General features: G+C 38.7%; 1 protein-coding gene across 1 annotated transcript; it reads left to right on the top strand.

The window, feature by feature from the left end:
* Positions 1 to 24,569, top strand: PIK3R6 (phosphoinositide-3-kinase regulatory subunit 6). Its single transcript, XM_070934485.1, has 20 exons — positions 1 to 86; positions 3,468 to 3,551; positions 3,818 to 3,928; positions 5,493 to 5,584; positions 7,713 to 7,781; positions 8,593 to 8,725; positions 9,115 to 9,184; positions 9,785 to 9,968; positions 12,894 to 13,041; positions 13,653 to 13,742; positions 15,101 to 15,554; positions 17,693 to 17,792; positions 17,906 to 18,007; positions 18,470 to 18,580; positions 18,674 to 18,764; positions 19,185 to 19,255; positions 20,070 to 20,160; positions 21,024 to 21,085; positions 22,482 to 22,594; positions 24,407 to 24,569. The coding sequence occupies exons 1-20, from the start codon at positions 74 to 76 to the stop codon at positions 24,567 to 24,569; spliced, it is 2,352 nt and encodes a 783-aa protein (XP_070790586.1). The 5' UTR covers positions 1 to 73.
* Positions 24,570 to 26,491: the final 1,922 nt, after the last annotated feature.

Raw genomic sequence — 26,491 nt, 5'->3', positions numbered from 1 at the left:
AAACTGAGTCCTCCGTTCATTTAGCTCTCCAAAAAGCGTGGCTACAGTCAACTCCTTTAAACACTGTCCAGATATGGAAAACCCAGGTTTGTGCTTGGTATTAAAGCATGAGATTCTAATTAGGAAGAGTGAAATGGTTTCAGTTTTCTTTTGCTATCCCTTCCCTATTGGAAAATGTGTGTGTGTGTGTGTGTGTGTGTGTGTGTGTATACTTATATTTTATAGGTATAAAAATATATACTTCCTCCCCTGCAAAACTACTATAGGCTTGATTAAGCTCACTTATTATAAAAAAAGGAACATTGTTGTAATTTTCTTTCCTCTTTATGGAATGGCTGATAGTAATTTCTGATGGGTTGTTTAAATAAAAAAAAAAACCATATCAGGGTGTGTTTTTTTACAAATTGAGTTGTTTACACATGGCACCCTTCAGGTTTTGTTTGTAAATAGTACCCAGGAAAGTAAGTGTGTATGGAAAATACTGCTAAAAATAAACATGGATATTTTGACTTTATAAAGAAATCCATGTTCTACAATATTGATCTACTAGTCATAACTGGCGCTGCTTATATCTCAAATAAGGGCTTGCTAGTCACGTACCTGGCTCCCTGCCATGTGGCAGCAGCCCTGCCTGAGCTGCTTGATGTTATAGCCGCGGTGGCTGTTGACACCCCCAGGCTTATGGTCATGGGGGATTTTAACCTGTCATCAGTTGGCGAGACATCTGAGGTGGCTCGGGAGTTCATGGCTTCCATGACGGCTATGGACCTGACCCAGTTAATTTATGGCTCTACTCACATGGGGGGACACACACTGGACCTTGTTTTTGTCTCTGGACAGTGGTTGAGTGATCTCGAGATAGGGGATATAGTGATTGAACCCTTGTCATGGTCAGATCACTCCCTCCTTCGCCTGGACCTTCGAACCGCCACACCCCGCCACAGGGAGGCGGAACCGACCAGGTGGTTTCCGCCCCAGGCGCCTGATGGATCCTGAGAGATTCCAGATGGAGCTTGGGCCATTTCCTGAGGTTCTAGCACACGACTCGGCTGAGGATTTAGTGGCCACCTGGGATAGGGCGGCGGCTGATGCTTTAGACCGAGTCGTGCCTTTGCGGCCTCTGACCCGGCGCCGGTCTCACCTGGCTCCTTGGTATACTGAGGAGCTGAGGGAGATGAAGCGCCGGAAAAGACGCCTAGAGAGCAGTTGGAGGGCTAGTCGTTCTGAATCCGACCGAACACTGGTAAGATCTCATATTAAGAATTATCTAGTGGCGATAAGAGTAGAGAAGAGTAACTACTTTTCTACTCTTATTGCGTCATCAGATAATCGCCCAGCCGCCCTGTTTAGGGTGACCCGCTCTCTGCTCCATCAAGAGACGCGGGAAGACCCCTTGGAGGGTAGAGCTGAGGATTTTGTACAATATCTGTATGACAAAATTGCTCAGATTCGTGAACAGCTAGACTCTGACTGGATTGATCCAGAGGAGATGACAGGGGCAGGTCCTGAGAATATTATTTGGGAAGAGTTTGATCCTGTGACTCCCGAAAACGTGGACAGGATACTGAACAGACTAAAGGCGACCACATGTTTATTGGACCCATGTCCATCCTGGTTGGTACTGGCCTCCCGAGAGGTGACACGAGGCTGGCTCCAGGAGATTATAAATGCTTCTTTGAGTGAGGGTGTCTTTCCCACCATCTTGAAAGAGGCGGTGGTGAGGCCCCTCCTCAAGAAGCCCTCCCTGGATCCAGCTGTATTAGCAAATTATCGTCCTGTCTCCAACCTTCGCTTTGTTGCAAAGGTTGTTGAGAGTGTGGTTGCACGACAACTGCCTCAGTACCTGGATGAATCGAATTATCTAGATCCGTTCCAGTCGGGATTCAGGCCCGGTTACAGCACAGAGACAGCATTGGTCGCATTGGTTGATGATCTCTGGAGGGCTCGAGACAGGGGTTGCTCCTCAGTCCTTGTCCTATTAGACCTCTCAGCGGCTTTTGATACCATCGATCATGATATCATGCTGCACCGGTTGGAAGGGTTGGGGGTGGGGGGCACTGTTCTACAGTGGTTCTCCTCCTTTCTCTCTGACCGGTCGCAGTCTGTGTTGACAGGGGGGCAGAGGTCGACCCCAAGGCCCCTTATATGTGGGGTGCCACAAGGATCGGTCCTCTCGCCCCTTCTATTCAACATTTATGTGAAGCCACTCGGTGAGATCATCCGTGGTTTTGGGGTGAAGTACCATCAGTACGCTGATGACACCCAGCTGTACATCTCCACCCCAGACCACCCCAATGATGCCCTCGAGGTGATGTCCCGGTGCCTGGAGGCCGTACGGATCTGGATGGGGAGGAACAAACTCAGACTCAACCCATCCAAGACCGAGTGGCTGTGGTTTCCGTCGTCCCGATATAGTCAGTTGGCGCCATCTCTGACTATTGGGGGTGAGTCGTTGGCTCCCACAGATGGGGTTCACAACTTGGGCATCCTCCTGGACTCACAGCTGTCTTTTGAAGAGCATATGATGGCCGTAGCCAGGAGGACTTTTTATCAGGTTCGCCTGATTCGCCAGTTGCATCCCTTTCTGGATCGGGACTCGTTACGCACGGTCACTCACGCCCTTGTCACCTCACGCCTGGATTATTGTAATGCTCTCTACATGGGGCTCCCCTTGAGAAGCACCCGAAGGCTCCAACTGGTCCAGAATGCGGCCGCGCGGGTGGTAATGGGAGTAATGTGGCGCTCTCATGTAACCCCCCTCCTGCACGAGCTGCACTGGCTCCCAGTGGTCTTCCGGGTGCGCTTCAAGGTTTTGGTTACTATCTTTAGAGCGCTCCATGGCTCAGGACCAGGGTACTTACGAGACCGCCTCCTGCCACCAATAGCCTCTCACCGACCAGTTCGCTCCCATAGAGAGGGACTCCTCAGGGTGCCGTCGGCCAAACAATGTCAACTGACGGCCCCCAGGGGGAGAGCCTTTTCTGTGGGGGCACCTACCATCTGGAACGGGCTTCCCCCGGAGTTACGAAACATCCAAGACTTACGCATTTTCCGCCGAGCCCTGAAAACATTTCTATTCCAACAAGCTGGTCTGGCCTAACTCTCCCTTTTTAATTGGCTTTTAAACTGTCTTTTAAATTGGGTTTTAAACCTCTTTAGATAAATTTGGATGTTTTTTTAATCTTTGAGCCTAAATTACTTAATCTGTTTCTTAATAGTTTTTAACTTCTATATGTATTTGTATTTATTATGGCTGTTCACCGCCCTGAGTCCTTCGGGAGTAGGGCGGTATACAAATATGAAAAATAAATAAATAAATAAATAAATGGGAGGTAACAACACTAGTGGTATATAACTAGGATTTTGCCTTTGATGATGGGGTTATGTAAATGTAAATTTACATAAGTTTGTATGAAACTAAAAAATTAGAAATCATTGAACCTGTTGATTTCCTTTTTTGCTTTAAGAGGTTGAGTCAGACTTTCTCCGGAGTGTGCATGCCCTTCTTCGGGAACTTGATGGCCATCATCCAGCCTTCCAAAGTGAGAGAGGTAAGATCACTACAGATAACCAGCCTTCCAAGAGATTGGTTGTGATGTGTTTACACCTCCATTCTGTCAAGCAGGGGAAATCAGGAAGTCCAGGCAGTTCAAATGAATAGAAAGGACTATAGCAAGATTAAGCTTTCTTCAAGAATCTGAACCATTAACTAATAAAGGAAATTAGTGGTAGATAAGAGCCAATGGAATTCAAGGTGGGCTGGACCTTGTGGCATGAAGGGACTCAAGACTGAAGACACATTTGACCCCTCCCTCAGGCTCATCTTGGTCATCTACATGTTCTGCCTACATAATCTGGAGGAAGGAAAGCTTGACTGTCCATGCTTGGATGTCATTCACTTGGAATTTGTTTCTGGATACCTTACTTGGTGAGATACTTCTCAAAAGATGAAGTAGTTGATCTGATCCTAGAGAACAAATCTCTGCCCATTAAATTCTTCCTTATTACCAGTAAAACTACAGAGAAGAAGCAATCACTCATTGTCAAAGAGCATGTTTTGTAAAGATGTAATTTCCATCTGTTATCTCTAGTTGAGATATTTCAGGCAGCAAGATAGCAGAAAGAGCTTTGCCTGAAGAAAAGAAACTGCCAAATGTCTGGGTAGAACATTGATCAAATCCATTGTGTGGATTCCCAATTGGTTTGGCTTAATGTATGCTAGGAATAATTAACCCACATAGGCTAGGTTCACACAACATGCTTAAGTGGATTACAAGCAGGCCATTTAGGTTGAAAGTTTAACCTAAACACAGAGTTAGGTTAACACTCTGCTTATCACCCACCCAGAAATGAAAGTTAACATAGAGTTAACCCACTCTGCTTATTACACACCCAGAAATGAAAGTGTAGAGCAAAACCAGGGCTTCTCTGGGAAATAATTCACTTTATTATTTTCATCCCATAGCCAAATAGGGCAGAAAAAAGACATGAGGACAGCTAAGTTTCTGTCCACTATGCTTCTGATTCCAATTGGGCCTTGAGGAATTTCTTCCCAGGTTTTTCAGAGGAAAATTTAAAAAGCAGTAAGTGACAATCTCACTACTTTCTATGAAGATAGCCACTCTTTATCTTTGGACATCAGTTCACAGTAGTGATATATTTGCCTGGATTAGTTATGTTGTGCGAAGATAATTGCAACAAAACATTAAAGACAGATTATGGTGCGTTCCAACCAGTGTCGATATCCATTTCTCTTAGCTTTTTTTACCCTGTGCTATCTGGCCATTTGTATGACAGGATTAGTGCTATTCCATAACATTACAAATGCTGTATTGATAACCTGAAGTACTTAAGTAAGTTAAATTAAAGCAATGTAATGTCCCAAAGGTACTTTTCAAAAGGCAACTGGACTTTCGTGGGTTTTTTTTTTTTTTAATATTTCACTTCTCATCCAAGAAGCTTCTTCAGTTTTCCAGTTCTTAGATGAGAAGTGAAACAGTTTCAAGGAAAAAACCAAGTAAGTCTAGTTGCCTTTTAAAAAGCACCGTTGGGACAACCATGACCTGAATGATTGAGAATCTTTATAGACAAAAGGCAATGTAAGTGTTTTTGTTCAGATTTTTTTAATGCAATACTACAGCTTTTAAAAAACATCTTAGAAGCAAATTCCTATCCTAGGTGGAAATGCTTAGCGCATTGTAAGCCGCCCTGAGTCTCCGGAGAAGGGCGGCATATAAATCAAATTTTTTTTAAAAAATGAATATCTCAGTTTTAAGGACTGGAAAGAATTATTAATATGTTTAATTGTACTTAAAACAAATGATCACATGGATGAGCCCTTACCTGTAAAACATACTGAAAGACACCTATATCCTTTTCCTGAACATATTGCAATCCAGCCTTCCCTCTCCTGTGAATTCCATTCTTTTATATACTATATCCTTGGATTAATAAATGAAACATTAATAGATACTTTGATTTTGATCTCACAGGGATGCTGAGATGGACCTTGCACAAGAAAATTGACCGGAATCCCCAAAATGGAATCCTCTGGATTAAAATTTTGGTGAAAGAACTTGAAAGAGTAAGAAATGAGAACTACCATGATTAATAGTAAATGCGTTGGATTAGGACCATGGAGATTTAGGTCAAGTCCACCTTCATCCATGGAAACTCAGTGGGTGGCTTTGTTACTCAGTCGCTCACTTGTAATCCAACCTGCTTTAGCAGGTGGTGGTGGTCTTTTTAATAAAATAAATTGAGATACGAATGTAAAACCCCTTAATCTCCTGAAGAAAAAGTAGAATGTAAATCTAACAATCAAGTAAATAGGCAAGTGACCTTACTTATGCTTGGGGGGTAGTCTTATTAACCCAGACAGACTTCCTCATGAATATAAAACTATGTTTTATGGTCAATCCTTACTCTTCTAGATTTAGAAAGAATGAAATTGGCTTTCTCTCAGGGACTTGGGCATTGTAGCCTGAGGGAGATGTTAGCAATGCTGTCTTCTCTTGCAGCTGACACATAGGGATATTTTCTCTGGGGTCCTTGGTGCTCTCTGAGCTTGGTGGTTTTCTTGTGCAGACATTTCATTAGCAAACTAGGTTACATCATCAGTGCAACTTATTGTCAGCTAGAGCAGGAGTGAACAACTCTTGGACTGGGAACTCATGCAGCCACTCCCCTAAAATTGCACTGCTAAAATTCAGTTACAAATTGTGAAAATTCATCCCACAGAATGTTTTTTAATCCATTATTCTAAAAAGAAATGACAAAAGAGTCTATCCTAAATCAGCCAGAGCAAATTTGTCTTACTTTTCAAAATCTCACAATTAATAATTAAGGAGACAAACATTATGGTCCAACCTTTTTGTGGGTGCAAAGTTCCTAAAAATATTAAGTAGCCCTTGGCTAAAGGAAAGGAAAGGAAAGGAAAGGGAAGGGAAGGGAAGGGAAGGGAAGGGAAGGGAAGGGAAGGGAAGGGAAAGGGAAGGGAAGGGAAGGAAAGGAAAGGAAAGGAAAGGAAAGGAAAGGAAAGGAAAGGAAAGGAAAGGAAAGGAAAGGAAAGAAGGAAAGGAAAGGAAAGGAAAGGAAAGGAAAGGAAAGGAAAGGAAAGGAAAGGAAAGGAAAGGAGGATGTCTGTATTGCTCTAGATCAGTGTTTCTCAACCTTGGTAGCTTGAAGATGGGTGGACTTCAACTCCCAGAATCCCCCAGCCAGCTGGCTGGGGGATTCTGGGAGTTGAAGTCCAACCATCTTCAAGCTTCCAAGGTTGAGAAACACTGCTCTAGATTAAAGTCTCATCTATTCCTTTCTTGAAAGAAGCAAAACAAGACATGCTGCTTACCAAATCCCAGTGTAAACGCAATTTTGCACTCTTTCAAGGTCAAGAATTCATAGCATCAACATCTAATTTGCAGGTCCATTTTCTTTCAGATTGCTTTATCTCAGTTTATCACACCTACCATGACCTCTGCAGGGTGGACCGGAGATTGATGTTCCTTAATTTGTCTCTTCTGTCTTGCTGCTTTGTTCCTTTTCATTCCTAGCCCTTAATTTTGAGAGGAAAGGATCATCTGGCTAGAGACAGATAATATCAATATTGTTTCCCCAAAATTATGGCAGGCTCATTTGAATATACATTCATTTCACAGTTCCTACTGAAAGTAATTCTTCAGTGTTTTTGTAAAAATTCAAAATGTAATGTCAGTGGAAAAAAATACATTACGAGCAACTCTGTCTTTGGCATAGTAGTATCATTTTTAAAAAAAACCTTTGTTTGCAGTAAATCCTTTCATGTGTTTTATGATTAAAAAAAACTTTTGTTTTAGTTTTCTAGGACCAGTTTTCTCCAACACTATTCAACTTAGCTTATTCTCCTTTGGATATGGGATATATGCCTAGCTCCTTCAAACTTCCCTTTAAATTACACATTCCTATAGCTTTCAACCCTTCACCACATTTTTTTCAGAATGTATCAGAATAAGGAACAGACTAGTTATTAAACAGCAAAACACAAGGGGTGGGGGTGGGTCTCAGATTTTCTTACAATGGTTGTTAAGTATTCTTTCAGAAGCATTGCTGCTGCAGTGCTCTGGCTGGCTGCCTATCTCTCTTCTGTGATTTTATTTTGGAAAACTTTGCCTTTCTTCTTTAGAAAACAATTCAATATTTAGAATATATTTAACATAACTGTCTGCTTTTTCCAGGCAGAAAGATGTAATCATCAGAAGCACATCATCCCTCTGGTTCACACACTGATGTATACACTGATCAAAGTAAGAATCTTATTTCTTCAGGACTGGGATTAATAGGTTACAATGTGCTGATACCAGGCATTAATTTTGGCACTAGAACTCCATACCCATTTCAAAGGGAGGAACTTGTAAAGAATAGTTTGCTACGTATATGCTATGCTCATTATTAAGAAGAGAACTAGTGATGTTAAGGCATCCGGCTAGAAACTGGGAGACTATGAGTTCTAGTCCTGTGCAGCAGAAATTCTTACACCTCTGAGAATTAAATGTGTTCCTTCTGAAGGATCGGTGACTTTAGGCCACTCACTGTCAGCCCTAGGAAGAAGCCCTAGGAAGAAAACCACTCTTAAAAAACCTTGCCAAGTAAACTGCAGGAACCTGTCCAGGCAGTCTCCAGTGGTCAACACTGATTCAAAGGCACATTTGTGTGCATTCACACAGATTAAGAATGCAGGAACTCTGATTTTAGGACAGGAAGCAGAGCGTTGTAAAGATGCAATGGATACTTTCATAATCTGCTTGCCTTGACAGATACAGATAATAGTATGCAGTGTATTTATGAATGGCCATGGTGGCCCCTACAGTATTATTGTATACTGCATTATTTACTATATCAATGGGAAAAGAAAACAAACAATAACATTGATTCTGTGATGGTATTTAGATTTAGTAGATTTAGATTTAGTAATGTAGACTACTTATAAATGGGGATACTCTAATGCTACATGTTTAACATAACTAGTACCTGCAGCAGAAATTCTTACACCTCAGGATTAAATGTGTTTCAAATGAAGAAACTTCTACTTGGACATTTACTGGGTTTTTTTTCCAGGTGCCTTGTTTATCTGATGACCTATATGAGAGGGTCTATGATTTCTTCAAGAAGTTGCTTACTTTGCCCAAGCCTTTCTGCACTATTGGTTTGGATTATGCTTGCCAATTGAAACTAGAACGAGCAATCCCAGGTAGGCAAGCTTTATTTATTTTAGTTTGTTGTATTTGTTATGATACAGTGGCTATTTATTAATAAATACGTAAAATTAGCATCAAATGAAAAGAGATCAGAAAGTATGGGAGAATTATGATGGACTATTCTTTATACATGCAGTGATGCATGGACCTCTCTCCAAGAATGCTTCATGAATAATGCAGGAAGATTGCACAATAAAAGGCTTATCAGTAAGCATACTTCATGCTTTTGTTAAGACTGCTTTGAAATTATTCACTGTTCAAGCTGTCCAGTAGCTTATGATGGCGGTTTTGTGCTTTATTTCCTTAGCCAATTGATTATTAGAATCAAAATCAGACCATGGACATTTGCATTTTGATTGCTATATATGTGTTTATTCACTAGGGATATTATACCAAAGGAAAGTCTCTGCAGAACAAAGCCTCAAAAATGACTCATTCCCTTATCAGGATAAGTAAGTATGCTGCTTCCCATGTCCCTTTTGTGCCTAAATCTATCCTAAAACTAGGACTTTGTATCATATGATGGGGCAGTGAATTCAAAAGTATATGAAAACTCTGGGTGCTCTATGGTCATCTGGCTGAAAGAAGTTTTCCAAGTTGTTTATTACCAGGTTTTTAAGTATGCTTGTATGTGTGTGATATTACACGTTTGTTGCAGAAGAACATCAGTCTGACTCCTTAAGATACCTTTTGTTTGATTTCTATTTAAGTTAAGCTTTGTTAAATTGTAAATAGATTTATGATTTTTCTTTCAGGGTTCTTTTTCCTTATGGTGCTATCTAGTTGAATAGCTTGTTGTTATTAAATTTGTGACAAAACATCCACATGAAAATAAATTGTTAGAACAAAAGATCAAGTGTCTACACCAAGATGAAATCATTAATACTGAAGGGACATTAACGTTACTGAATCTGGAATATTGTGGATTTAATCATAGAAATGATTGTTTACAGAGCCCCTTTAGTTTCCCATGCAGACTCTTGGATTCACTTTCATATCTACAGCTAATAAGTTCTGCTTATGTAATATATACTAACTCTTCATTCCCTTAGGATTTTCATGTTTGTTGATCCAGATTTGCTCTCTGGGGCTGTATGCCAAGCACTAGTTGATGAAATCAAGGCTGCTCAAATGTTCCAGTGTGCCAGGTCCTGCATGATCTATGTGATAGCACATGCCTTCCAAACAGGCCTGAAGGAACATTGTGATATGAGGAACTTGCAGGAAGCATTTCAGGTATTGTGAAGAAACAAGGGAGTTTTGGTTTTGCAGATCAATGATTGATTGAATGAATGAAGTAACTAAAATTCCTTAAAATAACATTTTTACTCTAAATAGTATAGATGGAGATTTTTAACTTCCTTCTTTCTCAGAGTGCTGCATCAACTTCGGCTTTCATTTTCAGTTCATAAATAGATACATGTGTACTGCTCAAGGTTGCCGAAGAAAGACACAGAATTCCCTTACCTTCTTGGACATCAACTCACATAATTTTCAACAGGCTGTGAACTGTTGAAGTTGAAGTCTAACATACCTGGAAGCTTTCTGCTTTTTAAAGAAAAAGAAATGTATTGGAATACATAGAAACAAAAGACCACATTTTTTTTCTTAAGGTTAAAAAAAAGCTGTACTGAGAAATAGTAATAAAGCCAGTAATCCTACAGATAAAAGACTAATTCTTGGAAATGTGCTTGTTTTCCTGCAAACATTTAGCCCAAGTAGAAGCTTTGTTGGTATTTAGCCACCAATCTGATAAATATACTGTGCTCTAGATTTCTTGAAGCTAAACTTCACAATAATAAAAATGAGCTGCATTGCAAAAGGTTTAGGTTGTCTGCTTCCCTGGGAACATTTTGTGAAATAAGCATTTTTATAACTTCAAACGAACTATTTTCTGTAAGATTTTATAATAACTGAGAAAGACATAGAATTAGATGAGGAATAGCTTACTGAGAGTTTGATATCACATTGCATAAAATGTAGCAGGTTTGTCATCATTGTGTACAGGGCTAAAATATGGATTTTCTACATTAAAAATGTTCCCAACTTTTGTTGAACAAGCCTCGATAAATAATAGGGCAATCCTAAATATAGTTAAGGAAAATAATGAAACTTTAAATCCATTACACCTTCCAAAGCCCTGTTGACTTAAAGTGGAGATTGTCCTTGATTAGTTTTTCTTAATCCATCACCTCCCTCCACATTTGGGGAAAATATTGCTTTCTATTTCAGAGGGTGAAATAGAGAAGTCCAGTGCTGTCCCCATTTCCCGAGATCATATGGGTTTTGAATTCATATATAACTTTTGTCATCCATTGGTTTTTGTGGGGCATATAAATTAGCACATTCTTGGTTATTTGGGGCAATAAGCAACTCATGATAATCGCAAAATGTCATGTGTGTAATGATACTATCACACAAATGCAGTAATTATGTACTTGCATCACAATAGTTGCATGACTCATGCAGTGGGGGTTTCAAATTTTTTTACTACTGGTTCTGTGGGCATGGCTTGGTGGGTGTGGTATGGCTTGGTGGGCGTGGCAGGGGAAGGATACTGTAACATCTCTATTCCCACCCCACTCCAGGGGAAGGTTACTGAAAAATCCCCATTTCCTCTTGATCAGCTGGGACTTGGGAGGCAGAGAATAGATGGGGGCGGGGCCAGTCAGAATTTTTACTACTGGTTCTCCAAACTACTCAAAATTTCCGCTACCGATTCTCCCGAACTGGTCAGAACCTGCTGAAACCCACCTCTGGACTCATGGTATTTCCATGATGTCATCACTCATAAGCCATTATTTGCCTGCTCTGCATATACCCATATACAACATGTTCTCACTAGGATAATTCATTTGGCAATTGGGAAAAGCTCTCTGCCCCATCCTAAGCTCCTCAACCAACAAATCATTTTTATTTTTTTTTTACAAATCAAAATATTCCTGTAATTTGGAATCATGGAGTTTTAAGTGCCATCTGAGTCTCACTACTCTGTGCCGTGATCTGAATTAAAGTAGCCCTGAAAAATGATTCTCCATCCTCTGCTTAAACACATCCAAAGAGGGACATTGGTTTATCTGTTGAACGGATTTTTCTGTTAGGAAATATTTTATAGCATTCAGTTAGGAATCTGACTTTCTCTAAGTTATATCCATATGTATATGTCTTGTGCATAACATATGGAACAATGTGGAACAATGAATAAGGATTCTTTATCCATTGTCTATGTAATTTCCTTTCAGGTATTTGAAGAATGCTATTTATGGTCCTCAAGCTTTTTTTTCCAACACTAAACATATTTACCTTTATCCATAGGATTTAGTTTCTAGTCCTTTGATCATCCTAATTACCCTCCTCTGAACTTATTCTAGTTTCTCTGAATCCTTCTTAAAGTGTGATGCTCAGAATTGGATGATAAGTGGGAAGGGATCTGACTAAAGCAGACAAAATTAGAATCATTATTTTCCATGATTTGTAAATTATATTACTAGGCGTGCAGTGTAAAATTTCATTTGCCATTTTGGCAACTACATCACATTGCTAATTCATATTTAACTTCCAATCCACTGTGATTTAATCTCTTTCACAAATACCATTTATGTTTCTAGTACAATTTACTTTTATGGGATTATCCTTGCTAAAGTACAAAACTAATATTATTATGAAATGTTGATCATAACAAAATTCCATTTAGAATTGTACATTTTAATGACATTGAAAACTGATTGGTTATATTATTAATTCATCTTAAAATCTCTTAAATGCTTGTATTCAGTGATGTAATAATCAAAAATGGACCTGTCCCTTTAAGCCCCCTTCAGATTTTGTTTGAAATAGGCTTCTGGATTTAATGCCAATAAGAACTATGAAACTTCAACATTACTTTGGAGTAAGCTGTATTAAAATTAGTGGAAATTAGTTTTAAAAAAATGTGGCTAGGATTTGCATTTCAGCAAGCCATAATTAAAACAGGGAGCTGTTTATTTTCCACAACTGTTTGTTTAAACAACTGTTTAAACAAAACTGAGTATTATGACAGTAAAGTAGATCTATCTAAGCATCTGCTTATTTTATGATTGAATAAAGCTGAATTCATTTTGCAAGCCACAAATTTCATTCTAGAAGTTCGTAAAACCTAATTACATCTTTGTCCTTTGATAGACAAAGCCCTTAGATGAGATTGAACACTGTTTCCAGGAAGTGATGGCAGCAACTGAACATGCAATTGAAGAAATGAATGTGGAATATAGTCAATATGTTGAGGCCCTTGAGAACATCTACAGCACATTGCTGAGTTCTTCAGACAGAAGTAAGTGCAGCATTTTGGAACTTGGAAGAAGGTGGTCTTGGTCGGTGGGATGTTTTTGGGAAGGAGATTTGGGAACTTGTGATACCCTTTTCTGTATGCTTTATTTTTCCCAGTACGTGCAGCAGGATGAATATATCCAGTCTGTTTTATATGGAGCTTTACAGTCCTTGGCAGCAAAAAGCAACAATGTCAAAATCAGTCCCATAAGAACTGTATTAGTTTGTTTGTTTTTTTTAAGAAAAAGAAAGCTAAACCAGCAAAATGCCAATAACAACTGGGTACAATTGGTAATAAGGGGCAATTGAGATGTATTCCTATCCCCAAGTCTGAGTTTCTCTCTCCCTCTATAAAAATGTTTCTACTTGTAAAGTAGCTACTCATCTAACATTTAATCAGATTTTTCTGTGTGATTTTTCTATGTGAACATTATTTTAGAGAACTAAATGTGAGGTTCCATAACCCAATGCAGAGCAAACACCAGCCGTTCCAACATTCTCACAGATTAATTTTCACATCTCTGATCTCTTTCTAAGACTTTATCAATGTTTCTTGACTGGCCAAAACTATAACCTGAAGTGATATATAAACAGCAAGATTTTTGTATTTTACAGGGGTGAAGTCTTCAGTAGACAAAAGTTCAGACATCCCTTTGCCCAACCCTAAAATCAGTTTCCACCTATGGACTGATGAAGACCAACTTTGTAAGTATCTGAACTCTGACATGGGTTATGGAACTATAGCTAACTGGCAGAAAAATAAAACTATTTGTTGTGGAATCCCCGCTAATCTCTTGTAGTGTCTTGTAGAGAAGCAGGCCAACTTCACTGCTTAAGAAGCAGGCCAACTTCACTGCTTAAGAAGGCTTCTTAAGTACTTAAGGTGATACATGAACAAGGAAGCTCCGGATCGGGAAATTATTTAATTGAAGGAAGCTTTGGATGCAAATGTCTATGGAGATTCTCAGTCATCCAGGTCATGGTTTTTCCAAAGGTGTTTTTTCAAAGACAACTGGACTTTGTTTTTCCTTAAAGATGTTTTGCTTCTCAACCAAGAAGCTTCTGAGTCAGGACTGAAGAAGTTTCTTGTCTGAGAAGCAAAATGACTTCAAGGAAAAAACAAAGCCCAGTTGCCTTTTGAAAAAGTACCTTTGGAAGTTTGGATGCAAATATGTTATGTAACAGGAAAAGAAACAATAAACAAACAAATAAATAAATGGCAGATAGCATTGCATGTCAATAGTTGGGGCACAAAGAAAGTTTTTCTAAGACTGGATGCTGCAGCATGAAAAGGACTGATAGATTTCTGAATGATTTCACTTCCCCCATGAGTCAGAACAGTGGTTTGGCTGTCATGTGAATGCTATTGAGGAAATATATTGTATGAAAATGAATAAATAGGCTTCATTACCCTATAACAACAATGCATTAAAAATAGCAGCATTTTAAGTGCACATTTGAAATGATTGTGAGGGGTAGTTCGATTCAGCGTGTTTTATTCTGCTATATATTTTTTGTGTGCTCTTTATCACTTAATGGTGTTACAACATGCAATCATTTGTATAAAAACAGCTCATCATTTTTTTAAAAGAATGAATAAATATTTGAAAACCTGCCACATTTTTAAAAGAGCAAAATTATAAAATAAAAGCAAACCTTTTAAACCTATGACTTAATTACAACTAAACGTTTATGTTAAATAGCTGTTTTTATTTGGAATACAATCACTTCTCATCAGGATTAGTACCTCATTTTCATTATCTTTACCATGGCTGTTCTTCATCCTTCAGATATATTGTTTACTGCAAAACCCCAAAAGATAGTATTTTCCCCCCCAGCAGAACATTTTTAAATTTTAAGCTCTAATCTGCCCAAGGAATAAGATATTAAGGCTTTTTGTGGCAGCATGACCATTACTTTATGTTCAGCTATGTTACCTTCATTAACCAAAGCTTCAGCCTAAGAATGTGAATAAAATATTTATTTAGCACAAGAAGCCATTGTGTACTGGCTTCAAGCTTGTGAGGGTTTTCCCAAAATCTCACACTATTTCCTCATTTTAGGGAAAGAGCTGGTGCAGTTTCTCCGTTCACCGAGTCAGTGTGGTGAACAGGATTCTCTCAGTCCAGGACTGGATGGCTTTGAATTTCAAGATCTGGTGCCAGACTATGACTGCTGTGAACAGATACGTTTCTCTGTGCTCTCCAATGACAGTGGGATTGAGCGGGACTTGCCCCTTCTGGCTGATGACATGCCAACTTCCTGCAATGCTGAGACTGAGCATTCTCGACTCCAGAGAAAGGGTTGCATGAAGAAAAAATATGCAGATAGCATAGCTTTGCTTCAAAGTAATTGCAGTGGCCAAGGTGCAAAGCAGACTGGGAAACTGCACCGGAAATCTGGTGGTAGTACCATAGAACCAATAGTTAAAGTGAAAAAACTGCATACAGCTCGTATCTTGGTGGTGGGTGATGACAGGGTACTGGGACGCCTTGCCCAAGCCTATCACTCTTTGAGGTTAGTATTGTATAATTCAGATACTTTCTCCTCAGGCGACAACCAGGTAGCAACTAGGGTACTATGTAAACCAGAGGTGGGGAACCATGACCCCTTTATGACTTGGGGACTTCAACTACCAGAATTCCTGAGCCAGCATGTGTGAAGTCCCCAAGTGATAACAGGGCCATAGTTTCCCACCCCCTGATGTAGACCATATTCCCATAGCACATCAGATATAATTTAACAGTAACCATAATTAAAACACTCATCTAGAGCACTTGTTACCAGTGAGATGGCAAACAATGATTGCCTTTCTTTTTTATTATTATTCCATCTTTCTATGGCTGCTAGCTGCTTCACAAAAGGAAATTAGTACTATTTCCTAATTACTTAACTGCTTTTTTTTTCAAACTGATGTATTTTTTTTCGTTAGCACATCTAAACTGAAAGGGTAGGAAGTGGGCTTTTTCTACAACTTTAGTGACATACATACATACATACATAAATGAGTCATCCCGGCAAGCTTTAAATTATGAAGTACAATAACAACAATAATAAAGTGTTTTAGGTACTGGCCTAGAAACCAGGAGACAGTGAATTCTAGTCCTGCCTTAGGCAAAGAAACCAGCTGGGTGACTTTAGGCCAGTCATCCTCTCTCAGCCCAGCCCACCTCACAGGATTGTTGTTGAGAGGAAAATAGGTGGAAGGAAAAGCATTTGGTATGTTCACTACCTTGTGTTACTTACAAAGTAATAAAGGCAAGAAGGGGAAAAAAACAAATAAATAAACCCATTTTGTATGAAATAGATGCCTTTTATTGAACAGAATATATGCCCTTCAACTCCAGCAGAAGAAAAATGTGATGTGGCAACAATTAAGTCACATTGCCCATGTTTTGTTCTGAAAGATTAATGCTGGATGTTAATGTAACTTGTTACAATTCATTATAATTCATCCTAACAAGTCTGATGACATGATATTCCTCAAGTGATTAGTACTTAAAGGGAGAAAGTTTACAATGGAATTGCAGTATCTCATTGTAGTGGATGAAACCTTTTAACATGCTGTAGAATGTAGTTTGCAGTGGTAAAATCCAGCCAGATCTAGCTGGCTCGCGTGAACCAGTAGAGAGAGGCTCCGCCCACTCTCTGGGATATCATTATGTCCTGTTTTTTACCCTCTGTGCATGCTCAGAAGAGGCGCACACTCTCCCATTCCCGAACCCGTAGTGAAGGTAAGTGGATTTCACCACTGGTAGTTTATGTTGATCAATTGTAATATTATGCTAGCAGTAGAAGGTCATATGAGGCTTGGCAACATCAGTGCTTGGGATTCCCCCCCTCCCCACTATTCTATAAAAAGGTGTAGGGAAGACACAAGAAAGAGGCAGCCACAAATTGAGAAATAATGAAAGAATTTGCTTTTTTAAGAGAATGATATAGATTCTTATACACCAACTTCATAACTCAAAAGGATAAAGTCAAATCTCCTTTTGGTTAATGCTCAACACTTGATAACTTAATAGACATGTTGTTTTGCCCTTTTCCAAGATACTGTCTTCCTGTCTTCCCAGTTTAGTCAACCTGATCTCTCTTGATGGTGTCCAATTCAAATATTAGTCTGACCCTGCTTAGCTATTTCAAATACCTAAGTACTGTCAGAATACTATAGCACATTAATACATCTTCCAATATTTTCTCAATCAGAACACACACACACACACACACACACACACACACACACACACACACACCACACACAAAGATATAATGTAGCTCAGGACTGAATTGAGGAGCCTTTGGTGCTCTATGAGCTTGGTTGTTTGATTGCTAACATTTCATTACCTGACTAGGTAACATGGATCAGTAGTAGTGACTATGGGGTTTGCCATTTATATAACCACCACCTTCATGTATCTCAGTGTTCAACTGTAGAGTCCTTAGCGCTGTCCAAGTTTGGTTGTTTGAATGCAGACAAACTTTTATATATAACTAGAGAGAAAAACCTCACACTCATTAACACTGATTGTGTTCTATAGTTGGGTAACAAGCAGGCAAATTACCAGCTCAGAGTGTGCGTGCCAAGGACTCCAGAGAGGGAGTGATCAGTTGTTACTGAAGAAGCCTCATCAAACCTTATTTTTCCCCATGTCCAGGAAGCGAGAAAGCAGGCGGGTGTTTCTTACACAAAGGCTAAAAGTACATTTTTATTATGTGCCTCTTGTTGAAGAGCAACCAACCTCTTCCCTTATTGAGGTGAGTGACTTACAACTAGTAGTAGAAGAGGAGGAAGTCCTCCATTTTTTGCAATTGGATCTTGTCTGTGCAGTATTGAGTAAAACTTGCTTCTTTTTTGTCTGCCAAAACAGGGAGAGCCATGTGAGTTGGCTGCCTATCTTGGAAGAGCTGATCCGTGGTACGAGAGCAATATTAATTCCCTCTGTTACACGATTCCAAAGCTGGCCACCATGGTACGAGAAAAGCCCTTCCTTCTGTATGTGTAGAAATAGCTATGAGATTTTCTGACCCATTCTTGAGATAGCAGAAGAAACCAGCAATATTTCCATCATGAAGTTGCTTCTCATCATCCCTTAATCAGAATCCTCAGCTTGTAATAGCCAACTTGACATGAGGGTTACATATAATCCTGCTTTCATCCTATGTGGGTGAAAGGCCACTTTCTATATTTGGGTCATAGCCCTACCATTAACTGTCTTTTATATTTCATAAAGGTGTGGTTATCGTTGTTGGTGTAATAATGGGGGCAGGGGAATAAAGAAATATCTTACTTTCTAGTATTTTAGATGAGAGAGTCTATGTGATTCGGTTAAAGAGTATTTTTCTTAATCATACTCCTATATTTACCAGCATGTTGCTAGAAATAGCAGATATAAATGGCATAGACTGATGTAATCATTTTTGATTCCATGCAGCTTTCCTCACCAAGCAAATCCACACTCTCTGAATTGTTCATTATTGATGTGATTGCATATTATGTGCGTCTGGGCTTACAGCCAGTTTTCTTCCAAGTCTATGCAGTGAAGGTCAGTAGTCTTGAAGGATGAAAATACTTATTATCAGTTTAAATAAAAATGATTACATTTCACCCAGTGAGGAAGGATTCTCTTGTCTTTCAGATTTTTTTTAATAATACTGCCTTGGACCCAGTTGAGGATATTTTCCTCACTGAGTTAAGAATAAATTTTGAAGAGTTCAACACTTCCAAAGGTCAGTATTTCATTTCAAGATTTACTACCTATTGCATTTTCAGTTTTATTTTCAAAACCTGTAATCGGTCTTCCTCGACCAATATGTTAAAATACAATGTTCCTTTCATCTCAATCTAATGATCATGCTGTAGTCTTTTATATTTAAAAATAACCTCAGACAAGCTGAGCCTATTTAATGTTTTCTCCTCTGATTACATCTGAAGCACAACTCTTTGGCCTTTTTCCTCTCCTCAACAATATTTAGATAAAAGTTCACATGCCATTCCCCCGCCTCTCACATCAATTGCCCATTAAATTCAGAACAAACAAACAAAAATTTCAAGTAGAAGAGCACTGTGTGTCTCAATATTTAGTCTGTAAACTAACTGGAAAATTATCACTGTCTTAATTGCTTGAAAGCTATGTCTTTTTCTACTAGACAATTTACCAACAAAGAAGAAACCAACAATAGAATTTCCTGGTGCAGAACTTACATTATTATATAAAAAGGTAAGACACGTTATAAATCGTAGATAAAAGTGGGAAACTATATTAGACTTTTAGGAATTGGAATTAAGTTCCAGCAAAATATTTCACTTACATCAATAACTTGAGTTGGAACTATTGAAAGTTATGTTTCAAATTTATGTAAAAAAGCAAGGTGACCTAATTATTTTATCTCACATTAGACTTAGAAGTTAGCTGAATGTAAATGCTTTATGTTCTTCAAAGACAACCATTAAGAAGAAAGCAAAGTAATTTCACTTATAGACTAGGACATTATAAAGAACTGAAAGAGATATCAAAATAGGGTTATGCAAAGCATTCAGAAGAGACGGTTCACAAAGCACATTTATTTTTTATTTTATTTTTTTTATTTTATTTATATGCCGCCCTTCTCCGGAGACTCAGGGCGGCTTACAATGCGTTAAGCAACATTAGTACAAACGAAACCTTTTTAAAATATTAAAAGCGCTGCATTTTTCACAAACCTTTGAAAGCTGCTCGATTTTCTGCTGGTATGTGTTCATGTGGAAGCAACACTTCTGAGCTCTCCAACAAAGTGAAGTGGCCATAGTTGTGTGTGTAGCCAGACACAGTTTTTCAAACAGTCAGCTGGAGCTTGTGAAGAACGCTACTGCTTTAATGCTTTGAAGAGAAGTGTTCTTTTGGTGCTGATGTGCTTTGTGAAGCACTGCTTTCAAACATTCTGCCCAGACTTATTCAGCACAAGAGGAAAAGTGTCTATCTATTCGATGGCTGAATAGCTCATTCATTTTATAAAGCATAAATGCAATTACCAGAATAAAACATTTCTCTTTAGGTTTTCCTGAGTAACCGTGAAAAGGATGAGATACTTTCTTTGCGATCTACAGGCCTTGTTATAAAAACCATTCCTTCACATGAATTTGAAGGTAAAAGTTATGGTGGGTCGAGATGAGAATATATGTGGTTTTATTTGTTGGTAGGGTCTCTAGATGAGAGTTTTGCAATTTTGAAGAAATGCAAAACATGTATTTTTCCCATTATTTCCGTATTTGCTTGATTGTTTAGAAGTAATATATCTCCAAGGAATAGGGCAGAAAAAAACTATCTTGATCAGAGGAATAAACTGTTTACATATTATCATGGAAGGGGATGATGGAATCATCATATTCATTAAAAAAATAAAAAATGGATAGAATTGGGTTGATTATGATATACAGTAAAGATGTATCATCCAGTAATAAATATGTGTCAATGAAGTCCATGCAAAACAGGCAGGAAAAATATTTCTATAGAATGTTTCCTATACATTTTTATTTTTTAAAAATCCAGTGTGTGTCTTCCTTACTGAATATAAAAACTCACATCTATAAAAACTGTTCAAAGATGGATTATCTTCTTACTGAGCTTCTCTGTTGCATTTGTAATGAAATTTATGATCACTTTCTTCGTAGAATTATAGATAATAAACTGGGCTATATAAACACATTTTACACTTAGCCTCAAGTCCCAAAGGCAATGTTGCATCACTTTATAATTTTATTTACTGAATTGATTTTTCTTCTTTCTGCTAGTTTTATCTTACTACTGTATGACCAATCTGTATCATTTATTTTTTTAAATGTTTTTAATTTACTAGTACTGTATACTGTCCAGAGAATTCTAACTTTTGAATGATATAACAGTAGAACCAAATAAACTAAATTAGGATGTGGCTATTACTACTGCTAGACAGGTGGAGGGAAGGTCAGGACAAGGTCAGTACTCATTAGTTCATTTTTTTCCATTGTAGATCTAGTGTGCTTGACTGTAAATATTGATGAAGTCATAAAAACCTCAGGACGATCATATTCTGTAAGTGGTACTATCATTTTCCTGGAATAGAAGCCATAATGCTAATCAGTACTAGGGGAAACGTTAGGGGAGAGGTTTCTGGATTAGTTTGGCAAATCAGGAATTTGCAAAACTATTTCAAATGCAGTCTATTGCTAAATTGCTGTTTGTATTTGCTTGCTATAGGAGATGTTGCTTGATCAGAGTTTATAGAATTTCAGTTGGTTTGGTAATTTGCGCTTTTATTTTTTCCTTTTTTCACTGTTCCTAAAAAAATTAAACTTTCTCTTCAACTGGTTAAAGTTTATGCCTATTAAATGTTTTATATCGATAAAATTATTAAAGCAAAAAAGCCCTCTGCTCCCTTCTCACAATTGTCTATAGAATATATAGCAGATAATTTAAATATTATAGTATAAAATGTAGTTCTTCCAAGAGTATTCAATGTATGGCTTTTGATTTTAAAAATCTTATCAGGTTATATGTTATTATTCAGAGAATATAACAAGCTGTTTTGCTGAAGCTCTTATATAGGCAATGATGAAAAAGAAAAATTAGCTAAGAACTGTTTATTTAATATATTATTGAGTGATATAAAGTAAATAGTTTCATTGAACCTTTAACAAGGACTATTTCCAGTCAAACCTCAGAATGTCTTGTATTTTCTGCCACATTAAAAAAAAATCTGTTTTTAGGGAATGATGATGTTGCAGAAATGGTTAACCACCTTATGTCTAAAGTCCTTGCTTAATGATCAATCATTTTACAACCATTCAAAGTTATGACTGCCACAGAATGGGTGATATGATTTGTAAGGCACCCCTGGCCATCATAAATGACACTGCCCCTCCTCTGTGGTCATATGATAGCATGTTGCGCACCAGTCAATTTATGACTGGTTGTAATATTCTGCGATCAGATGACCACAATTCACAATGTTTTAACACCCTTTCAAATGAATAGGTTCACTTAACAACCATGGCATTCACGTAATGACTGGAACAAAAAATTACTTCTGGTCACACGGGTGGCTTGACTTATGATCCAAATGACTTAAGATGGTATTTCTGGGCTCAATTATGGCTATATGTCAAGGACTACCTTTAATGCTAGAGCTCCAATCCATTAATAATTCCCTGAGCAAGACAATATTATTTTAAACTGAGAAAATAATCATAGTTTTTCTGTGTTACATCAGGTTATTTTTAATGAAGAACAGCTTTCTAAAACTGTATTTTATGATGTCAGACATTACTCATACAGTTTTCTGTGGTCCTAACACATGACTTATTTAGCTGTTTTGAGAAAATGCTTAAAAATGGAAAGCAATTCAATACACATCTTTATTTATTTGGCTATACAGTAGTTTGGCTGAAGTCCAATTTTTATAATCAGAACATCTTTCATTTTCTTTCAGTTAATGACAAATACTATACGAATGCGCGACATCAGTCTCAGAAGTACAGAACAAAGATCTTTTACTGTGTTCCTTGACAAGGATTCCAGGCGAGCCTATAAGAATGTTACTAGGTAGCCTTTTTTTAAATGAGCAATAATTATTGTTTCTTCTCGGTCAGTTTCTGAAGTATGAGAATGTAAAGCAAATCACCCTAAAAACATTCTTATTTACTGTAAACTTTCAAAGTAATTAAAAATACTTTGGATATGTATGCTTAGCTGTTCTGATCAGACATTCTAGGCCCGTGATGGCGAACTTATGGCATGCGTGTCACAGGTGGCACAAGGAGCCATATCTGCGGGCACATGAGCCGTTGCCCTAGCTCAGCTCCTTTTCGGCTGGCCCTGCCCACGCCGCCCCTCCCCTCTCAGGGGTCTCCACGCGTCCTGTTTTGGATGCCAGGTAAGTACAGGGCTTGTGTGGAGGCTCTAAGAGGGCGTTTTCGGCCTCTGTGGGGGGAAGCCATTTTCACCCTCCCCAGGCTCCAAGAAAGCCTCTGGAGCCTGGGGAGGGTGAAAAACGGGCCTACTGGCCCACCAGAAGTCGGGAAATGGGCTGTTTTCACCCTCCCCAGACTCCAAGAAAGCCTCTGGATCATGGGGAGGGTGAAAAACGGGCCTACTGGGTGCACTGGAAGTTAGGAAACAGCCCATTTCTGGCCTCCGGGGGAGGCGGGAAGGCAGTTTTCGCTTCCCCAGGCTCCAAGAAAACCTCTGGAACCTGGGAAGGGCGAAAAACAGGCCTACCAGGCCCACTGGAATTCAGGAAACGGACCATTTCCTGTCTCTGGGGGGGGCAGGGGAGGCCGTTTTCACCTCCCCAGGCTCCAAGAAAGCCTCTGGAGCCTGGGGAGGGTGAAAAATGGACCTACTGGAAGTGTGGAAACAGAGCGTTTCCAGCCTCCGGAGGCTTCAGGGAGGCTTGTAGGCCCAAAATGGTGCACGGTGGGGTCGTGCGTGCATGCACAGAGGAGGGTGGGGGGTTGCGCAGGGGGGTGAGGCATGTGGGCGGGCATTGAATTATGGGTATGGGCACACGTGTGTGCACTATTGTGCGCACATCTGCACTTTTGGCACCTGAGGGAAAAAAGGTTTGCCATCACTGTTCTAGACTATTGATTACAAAAATTATGTCCATTGCAAGTACAGGTAGTTCTCACTTACCAACTGCCTTGTTTAACAAGCATTTGAAGTTACAACAGTTGAAAGAAATCCAGCTTTGCATCCAAGTCTCACACTTATGCCCATCACAGCATCCCATGGCCATGCAATTGGCACTTGGGCACTTCACCATTGCTGCATAATTGTGTCTGTTACAGTGTCTCTGTCACATGATTTGCCATAATTATAGAGAATGTTGAAGTGAAATTGCAAGACATGGTCATGTGATGCCTCACTTAACAATCATGGTGATATGCTTAATGCTGAAGGCAGAAATGAAGTCATAAGTCTGGCATGGTCACATGGCATTTTGCTTAGTGACTGCAGCGCTTAGTGACGTAATTGCCTGTCCCAATTTTAATCAGAAGGTGAGGCCTACCTGCATTAATGGGTATAAGACATCTTAAGTCATCTTACATAACTACAGGTCAGTGTTGACAAGTGCCTTCCTACACCAAATTCACTAGAAAAAATAATTGAAAACAATTGTAGCTAACTTATTCTAGCTAAGTGTTATCTAGTTTTTTTCTCAACTTCATCATCAAATATTATAAATTATAAATTATTGTGTACTTAGAATACATGGATTGCTAATTAAACAACATTCCCCAATTTTTAAATGATATGTGCACTCACAAAGGGATTTTTGAAATTAGAACTATGCTTGTATCTTACATATTTAGTAATTGAAACTGTATTGGGTTTTGTTTTTGTTTTTTGCAGTATTCAAGTGTTTCCCTGCCTAGAACCTAGCTACTGTTTGCAAAAATCAAGAACAAAACAGACCAACTTGCAAGAGGAAAAAGACAATGATATAGGACTGGCCAAATACTTACCTAAGTCTTTACTCTTACCCATCAATACTTTTGCAGGCATTATTCGATAAAGAAGCTGACAATCCCAACCTTTCAAAATCTTTTGTTGAGTTTCATTAGGAATTGTTCCAATGAAAGAGAGGTGTCAAGATGAAAAGAAACAAGTACTGCCAAAAGAACAAGACAGGGTTTTAGCCTGAATATCCCATCCAATATAGGAATGTTTTGTAGCTTTGTAATAGCATGTCAGGCGCAAGGAACAGAACAACTCCACAAATAAGCCAAAGCAGTTTATTTATTGTTGATCACCTGTTTACAAGAATCTTGCCAGACTGACTGCATTTCCTTGAGAACCGGGGAATAACGGCTTCACTAGTCTGGCCTTTGTCTCTTCCTGCCACAGACTGACATAGCACTATTGCATCTCTTTACTCCCCCCTGTCCTTTAACCAGTGATTCTACCACATTGCATGAGATAAAGGAAAATGAGCTCTGATGCAAAAGAAAATAAGGTATGAAATCTTTAAGCTACTATACTGTGTTTTCTTTGAATACAGCAGTTCTTTTTTAGCAGATGAAGAAAGAATGGCTTTCATTTTATCATGTGTATGGTAAATGTAATTAGATTCCTTACAGAGATTTAACTGAGTTAAATCTCAGTTGAGGTAGGTGTTGTCGTAAATTTATCACAGATAAGATAAACTTATTCTATAAAAACCATAGATAGATAAGCTTTGTCCCAAAATTAAGAATTTAGATTCAATACAATATTTGCAATGTTTCTTTCATTAGAAAATAAGTGGAAGAATGTTAAATAAATGTGTGCATTTGTTACACAAATGTGTGCATTCTTATCATATAAGAGCCATGGTGGCGCAGTGGTCAGAATGCAATACTGCAGGCTATTTCTGTTGCCTGCCAGGTGGCTGCAGTTTGGCAGTTCGATTCTCACCGGCTCAATGTAGACTCAGCCTTCCATCCTTCCGAGGTTGGTAAAATGAGGACCCAGATTGTTGGGGAAAATATGCTGATACTGTAAACCATTTAGAGAAGGCTGTAAAGCACTGTGAAGCAGTATATAAGTCTAAGTGCTATTGCTATAATGGTAGTCAAGGAAACAAGAAAAATTGTAAATTGTATAGTGACTGCCTTTATTTCTGATTGGCACCTTTTGCTTATCTATGAGCTATTCAGTACATTCAATACATTTCCAGGAAGCTAATGTTTATTTCGGCAAGTCTTGCATAGCATCTCTGCTTGTTTTGGCCATCTTGACCCCAATTGTCTCATATTGCAAGAAACCTAAATGTGTTACTTGAATGCTCTGTTGTTATTCATCCCTCTTTCTCACTTCATCCTAAAATAATATCTTTGTGACCTTCTATCCAATTGTTTTCCAACTTTATTGACATCTTTTTTCTGGCCCTGGAGTTACCTTAAGCCTGTTTCTCACTTAATCATGGGTCCCCTGGTTGTTGTTTTTTAAACATTTTATTCGGTTATAAGATACAAAATACAAAAGTAAATAGGAAGGCGGGGGGGGTGGGGAGAAGGGGGAAGAGAAGCTAGGGCTGGAAAAAAGAAAAACAAGCATTGACTTCAGCCTCCCTTTGTTGCAGTAAAATAAAACATTAACATCAAACCATAACTTTTTGCTTTTTCATAGTAATACAAATTAGCCATTTCTGTAAACATCTATGGGTCCCTTGGTTTTCATCTTGTTTTATGTCCTGTGATTTTCTGAGTCTCATTTCAGTTTCTTTTCCTTTGTTCTCCAGTCACATTCTGTGTCTAAATGTGATAAATATGTCCTTGAATCATCCCAAGTGAGTCCATGCAATTTTCTTGGTAATGTTACAAAATAGTTTGTCACTGCCTTCTTCAGGGTCTTACCTGCACCACCACACCTTTGCAGTTTTAATCTACTCTGGAATTCCCTAACAACCCCCTCATCTAAAAACTGACAGGGCCAACTGCTTAGCTCTTAATATCA

Source organism: Pituophis catenifer, unplaced genomic scaffold (genome assembly GCF_029215685.1).
Source record: "Pituophis catenifer annectens isolate HBS135680 unplaced genomic scaffold, rPitCat1.0.hap2 SCAF_2, whole genome shotgun sequence".
In the NCBI taxonomy this organism is placed as follows: domain Eukaryota; kingdom Metazoa; phylum Chordata; class Lepidosauria; order Squamata; family Colubridae; genus Pituophis; species Pituophis catenifer.
The sequence above is the reverse complement of the archived record's forward strand: the minus strand, read 5'-3'. Positions and strand labels throughout refer to the sequence as shown.